Source organism: Arachis ipaensis, chromosome B02, assembly GCF_000816755.2.
Source record: "Arachis ipaensis cultivar K30076 chromosome B02, Araip1.1, whole genome shotgun sequence".
NCBI classification, from domain to species: domain Eukaryota; kingdom Viridiplantae; phylum Streptophyta; class Magnoliopsida; order Fabales; family Fabaceae; genus Arachis; species Arachis ipaensis.
This window is the reverse complement of record NC_029786.2, coordinates 49,932,992-49,940,555: the sequence shown is the minus strand read 5'-3', so window position 1 is coordinate 49,940,555 and position 7,564 is coordinate 49,932,992. Positions and strand designations below refer to the sequence as shown.

General features: G+C 36.0%; 1 protein-coding gene across 1 annotated transcript; it reads left to right on the top strand.

The window, feature by feature from the left end:
* Positions 6,307 to 7,347, top strand: LOC107627233. The gene has a single exon (XM_016330086.1). The coding sequence runs from the start codon at positions 6,307 to 6,309 to the stop codon at positions 7,345 to 7,347; it is 1,041 nt and encodes a 346-aa protein (XP_016185572.1).

The following is a 7,564-nucleotide window of genomic DNA, read 5'->3' as shown; positions in this document are numbered from 1 at the left end:
ATTAATTAAAAATATTTTTAAATTTAATGAGGAAAGAGAAAAGCAATAATATGACACCAAATTTCAAATTTTAGATCAAAACGAAGAAAACAACTAAGAACAGCTTGAAAGTCAAGATAAACGTGAAGAACAACTTGAAGATCAAGATGAACAATAAGAACAAATTTTTTAATTTTTTTTAATAACTAAATAAAAACAAATAACCTCTTAACTTAAGAAAAAAGCAAAAATAAAAATAAAAATAAAAACAAGCAAAAAATAAAATATTTACAATAACCAATAATAAGGCACATGTTTGCAATTCCCCGGCAATGGCGCCATTTTGACGTTAGGATTTTTGCCAGTAAAGAATGTCATAAAAACAGTCGCGTTGTAGATATAGTCTCTAAACCGACAAAAATTCCTTCGTACAAACGTTTTGGTTGTCACAAGTAACAAACCCCATTAAAATTGATAACCGAGTATTTAAACCTCGGGTCGTCTTCTCAAGGAATTGCAGGGAGGTGTTCTTATTATTGGTTATGAGTTTGTAAATTGGGGGGTTTTAATGTATAAGATAAAAAGCAAGAATAGTAAATGGCAAGAAAATAATATTGTATTAAATTAAATAAATAATAAAACTCTTGGCAAGGTATAAGAACTGAAAGTCCTATTCTTGTCAATTGTGATGAGAATTGGGTTTTAATCCCACTTTGTTAACCTCTAACTATGAAGGTAAATCAAGTGGATTAATTAGCTTAATCCTCAGGTCCTAGTCAATTCCTATGGAAAGACTAAAGTTATTAGAGCAACTCCCAATTTCAACCACTGCTTTATTTGACAGCTTAAGCGTTACCAATAAATCAACCAAAACCAAAAGGGAAAAATCCAAATTATTTATATAATAAAAAGGAGCAATCATAAGTCTGAAATACCTCAAGATATATTAAATAGAAAATCAATCTAAACATAGAGAGTCATAAACAAAATTGAGAAAATAAATAAAAATAAAGAACCTGGGATTGAGAGTCACTCCTAAAACTAAGAGAAATCCTACATCCTAATCCTAAGAGAGAGGAGAGAACCTCTCTCTCTAAAAACTACATCTACTCCTAAAATTGTGAATGTGGAAGCCTCCTTATGAATGGGTGCAGTTCCCCACTTTATAGTCTCTAATCTGTGTTTTCTGGGCCGCAAACTGGGTCAGAAACAGTCCAGAATTCGCTGGTTTCGAATTTTGCCACGCTGGATTTCCGTCACCGCGACGCGGCCGCATGGATCACGCGGTTGCCACACCTAGCGTCAAGGTAACTATAACATATGATATATCAAATCGAAGCCCCGGACGTTAGCTTTCCAACGCAACTAGAACCGCATCGTTTGGACCTCTGTAGCTAAAGTTAAAGCTGTTTGAGTACAGAGAGGTCAGAATGGACAGCTTAGCAATTTCTCCAACTTCTTGCATTCCTTCCACTTTTGCATGCTTTCTTCCCATCCTCCAAGCCATTCCTGCCTTATAATATCTGAAAACACTTAACACACATATCAAGGCATCTAATGGTAATAAGAGAGGATTAATAATAAGCAAATATAAGATCAAAGAAGCATGTTTTCAATTAAAACACATAATTAGGAAGGAAATATAAAACCATGCAAATAGTATGAATAAGTGGGTAAAGAGTTGATGAAATCCACTCAATTGAGCACAAGATAAACCATAAAATAGGGGTATATCAATGCTTCTTTAACCTTAAAAATGCTATATTTTAATCCTCTTCTATTACCATTCGATGCCGTGATGGGTTTGTTGAGTGGATTTAGGATCTATAGGGCAAGAATAGTCTAGAAGATGGAAAGGAAGCATGCACAAGTGGAAGGGACATGAAGAATGAAGCTTTGGAGAACTGGAGGCGACGCGCACGTGTGGATTGGCGCAGCAGTGACCGACGCGTACGCATGCTCGACGCGTACGCGTGGCTCGCAGATCTCAAATGACGCGCACGTGTGGCAGACGCACATGCGTGATGCCTAGCACGTGACATCATTAATGAAATCACGGCAGGCGATTTCTGGGAGGCTCCAGGCCCAAATCTAACTTGATTCTGCATGGAAAAGACCCAGGAATTGATGGAGGAAGAGGGGATCCAATCATTCACACAATACACATAGTTTTAGCTAGTTTTTGGTTCTTGTTTTCTAGAGAGAGAAACTCTTACTTCTCTCTAGATTTAGTTTGTTTTGATCTTCTTTTGTTGAAATTCTGAATTGGGTCTTGTTAATTTTAGTTTTAATTACTTAATTTGAGTTCTCTAGTTATAATTTTATTTAGATCTTGTGTTGAAATTGGGTTCTCTTGTTATTTCCCTTTTTCTTCTCATATTATGAACTTTGTGGATCTTGGATTTCTATTAGTGCATTGATGTTTTCTATGATTGATAGTGTTATTTGAGTTGTTTTCTATTGATAATTGTTAGTGGGTATTTGTGATTTCCAATTAATTTGCAATTTGAATATGTCTTTTGTTAATGCATACCATGTGTTTGATGAAATGTTTCCTTTGATTATGGAGTAGTTTTCTATTCTCTTGGCCTAGCCTAAGGGGATTGGGTGAACTTGAGTCATTAGGTCTAATTGATTTGGTGATTTGAGAACCCTAGTGGTCAAATTGATACCCATTGACACCAATCTACTACTAAGCCAATTAGTAGTTGGATTGGGACTTATGAGTTGAAATTGATCAAGCCATTTGATAAACAGAGCTGATTGTCTAATCATCCTATTCACCACGATGAAGATCGAGTATACATTAGAAATAAATCAAACACAAATCGGAGAAGAAACAGTAATACTTTTATTAAATAGGACTCAGCAGGGCTCCTCCCCTCAACCTAAGGAGGTTTAGAAACTCATATTGATGAAAAATACAATGTAAAACTTGAAAATAAGACTGTAAAGTATGCGTGTTGTTGATGAGTGGAATTTTGCACCGGTTTGGATTTTTCCACTCAAGATAACTTACGTTGCAAGTATAGACCAAACCGGCAAATCAAATCTCAAACATCAAAGTTTAATATTTCTATTTTAAACTGAGAGTAATTCAACCTCGGGTCGTCTTCCCTAGGAGTTGCAATTAAGTGTACAATTATTGGCTATGAGAGAAATGGGGTTGGATGATAGCAATTGGCAAGAAATTAAATTGCAAGAAAGTAACTTAACATGCAAGAAATTAAATGAAAGCAAGTAAAGGCAATGAAAATGGAAATTGAAAGCTAAAAAAGACTCTTGTCAAGAAGTGGGTAATTAAGGATTCTTATCCTAGTGGTGAACCACAAACATGGTAATTGTTTGTGAATTAATCCCAATTAGTTAACCCTACATCGAGGATAAGTCAACTAGGCATAATTAGTCTCAATCCACAAGTCCTAATCAACTCACTAATTAACTTAGTGAAAGACTAGCGTTAGTGGAAACCAAATTAATTAACAACCCTAACACAATGGGGAATGGACATCCACCACTCAAGTTCACCCAATCACCCAATTTTCCAACCAAGAGTGTGAAAATCTAAGCAAAAACCCAACCAAGCATTTTGTCAAATACTTGGTGGGCATGTAAAGAAAGCATGGTAAAATGACAAGAAATAATAAATTCTATAACTACTAAGCAAGAAAAGTAAAGATAGCAACTCAATAAAGCAATAAATGACAAGAAAACATAAATTACATTAAATGTAAATTAAAATGACAAGAGTGTTCATGAGCATAAAAAGCAACAAAATGAGAAATTAACATAATAAACTAAAGAGATTAAGACAATAAAGTAAAGAAAGGTAGAAGAAACAAGAATCAGAAGTAGAAATTACAAGAAAATTAAGCTAGCTAACCTTAATTCTAGAGAGAGAGGGGAGCTTCTCTCTCTAGAAACTAAGCTACATGTTGCAAAACTAGCCCTAATTCCCCCCCCCCCCTTCACATGGAGTGAGGCCTTCCTTTATATATCACTCAATCAGCTTCAGAAAGTCCCAAAATTAGGCCCTGAAGGCCCAAAAATTGCCCCCAGCAATTTCCATTAAATGAGTTACGCGCTGGGACGTGTGCGAACGCACAGGTGTGTGCATACGCACACATGCTGATTTTTCTCTTGTGCGTACGCACAGGTTATCGTGCGTACGCACACATGGTTTTGTGGCTTTTGTGCGTACGCACAGGTGGTTGTGCGCACGCACACTCCAATGTGTGCTTCTCCTTTGTTTTTCTTCATGCTTTCTCCCTTTGTACATGCTTCCTTCCACTTTTGCCTTGCCAAACTTGCCTTTAGGACCTAAAATCACTCATCAAATATGTCATGGCATCGAATGACATAAAATTGGGATTAAAATAACTAATTTAAGTGTAAAAACGCATGTTTTCACATTTAGGTACAATCTAGAGAGAAAACACAAAACCATGCTATTTAGGTGAATAAATGTGGGTTTATATGATGAAATCCACTCAAATCAAATCAAAATATATCATCAAATATGGATTCATCAATTTTCTCACACTTAAACAATAGCATGCCCTCATGCTAAACCAAACAAGGAGAAGGATAAAAGGGAAATAACTTATTAAATGCAACTATCTATATGCATGCAAGTATGTATATACTGTATATCTATATATACTATAGTATCCTATTGAATTGGTCAAAACAAACAATCAAATTCCCAAGCAAGTATATAGACATATAGGGCTAAGCAAAGAAGTAGCTCAATGCAATCAAAATCTAAAGAATTGATTCAACTCATCAAAAAGAAGCAAAAATTGCAAGAATGCATGATAAGAATGTATGGAATCATAGAATTGAGTGATCGAACCCTCACTAGGTGTGTATGCACTCTAATCACTAGGTGTTTAGGGTTTAATCACTCAAGTCTCCTCTAATCATGCTTTCAAGGAATTGCTTTTCATCTAACAATCAACAAGTATTTGATGCATGTATGCAAGTATCATGAGGTCTTTAGAAGGTTGTAATGGGGTTGGGGTAAAGGTAGGATGAGTATATGGCTAAGTGGACTAAAAGATTGAATCTTTGATTAGCTCAATTACCCAACTCAACCTATATCAATCAACCCACAAAAAAATGTATTCTAACCACCCATTACTTCTTTTCACACACACATTCATGCCTTAGTTTCTATTCAAAACACATATGCATTTATTATTCATTTTTTTCTTTTTCTTTGGGATAACTTTTGTCCCATCTTATTACTATATTTTTTTTTCTTTCATTTCATTTTTCTCTTTTCTATTTCTTTTTTTTCTTTTTCTATGACAAATGCATATGGTTAAAGCAAATTGAAACATGAATGTGCACCCATTTTCTCCAAATTTTCAATAATTACCCAAAACAAAATGTTTCTCTACCAATGCTTCCCAAAATTTCCCCCACACTTAAATGACGCACACACCTTAATCTAAGCTAATAAAAAATTCAATTCAAAGTAATTCATGGTTTTTCGCTTAGGGTTGTGATGTGCTAACAATTAGAACAAAGGGGATTAAAAAGCTCAAGATTGGCTAACAATGGTAGATGTAAGGGTAGGTCTATATGGGCGAGTGAGTTTAATACAAAAATGGCCTCAATCATGCTAAAGGCAATCAAGACATCAAATATTAGAAATAAAGAATCAAGCAAAACTAAGATCACAATCATAGAAGAGATATAGCACACAAGAACAAAAATAGTGGTTAAAAATTGTAACAAAAATAGTGGTTAAAAATAGTGGTTAATCCGAAACAAAGTATGAACTATTATATACTGCTGGAAAGCTCTGGAAGTCAGATTTCCATAGCCGTTGAGAGCGCTCCATTTGGATTTCTATAGCTCCAAAAAATCTCTTCCAAATGCAAGGAGGTCAGATCCATACAGCATCTGCAGTGCTTTCTCTATCTCTAAATCAGACTTCTGCTCCAGCTCCTCAATTTCAGCCAGAAAATACCTGAAATTGCACAAAAATACAAAAACTCATAGTAGAATCCAAAAATATGATTTTAACACTAAAACTTATAAAAACGTAATAAAAACTAAATAAAACATACTAAAAACTATTTGAAAATGATGCTAAAAAGCGTATAAAATATCCGCTCATCAATGTCCCTACCTCCTACCAACAATACCAGCACCAACCAATCATTTAGCTCATCCAACCCTCCTTCCCAACCTCTCCCAAACCCAAAGGGTACCATTAATGCAATCACCTAGAGGAGTGGTACAACGCTTGAGGAAGTTGAAACCAAGCCCATCAAGTTGGCGGAGGATGTTCCTAATGTAGAAGTTGGTGAAACAATGGAGATAGATGAAGATGAAAAGGAGGAAGAAGTTGCAAAGGAAGAAGAAGAGCAATTGAGGGCCAAGGAACTGAAGCGGAAGAGCAACTTAGAGGAACAAATTTCTATACATTTCCCTACATTAGCCAAGAAGGCCAAGAAGCATGAGGAGCTTGATCCCAACATAGTGCAAATCTTCAAGAATGTGGAGGTAACTATTTCACTCTTTGATGCCATACATCAAGTTCCCAAATATGCTAAGTTCCTTAAGGATGTGTGCACTCATAAAGAGAAGATTGGTGGACTAGGGATGATTCTATTAGGCAATTCTGTTTCTTCTGTGATGGATGATTTTCTTGAAAAGTATAGTGATCTCGGTCCTTGCTTGGTATCTTGTATGATTGGTGAGATTCAACTTAAGAATTGCATGTGCAACCTAAGGTCATGTGTGAGCATTATGCCACTCTCGATTTATCAGAAGTTAAACCTTGCACCATTGAGGCGATCCGGAGCTAGGTTTGTGCTTGCGGATAAGAGTATAATTTCAGTTGTAGGTATTGCCGAGAATATATTGGTGAGAATTCAGGACTTAATCTTTCCAGTGGATTTCCATATTCTGGAGACACCTCCCATTGATTCGGATAGGCCATCCTCCATCTTACTTGGGAGGCCATTCTTGAAGACATCCCGATTTAAATTAGATGCATTTTCGGGGGATTACTCATTTGAAACTAAAGGGAAGGTGGTGAAGTTCAAATTGGAGGAAACCATAAGGCAACCTCTAGATGTACATTCAATTTTTGGTTGCGACATTTTTAAAGATGATGTAGTTGAAGAACACTTTGGGAGTGATGATGAGATAAGCGTCAATAGAGATTTGGGTATAAGAGGACTTAGCAAGGAAAAGGGAATTGATCCACGACTTCCATATCCTCAAGGAAACAAGGCACCCAATCATGGTTCAATTGACAAGTCGAAGCATCCCCCCTTGAAGGACACTCTTACCAAGGCTAACAAGAAGGACAAGATAGATGTCCTTGAGGATGTTCCAGAAAGATGATCTCAAGCGCATGACCATCCAACTTAAGGACGTTAAAGAAAAGTGCTTGGTAGGAGACACCCCACAATAGTATGATCCTCCTTGAATATAGTTTCTTGCATGTAGTTTTAGAGTCTTTGTTTCATATTGTGATTGTTTGATTTTGTTGAGTTGTTTAAGCATGCCTGATTTTGTTTGATTTTGTTGAGCTTGTTAGAGTCTTCATGAGGATTTCATT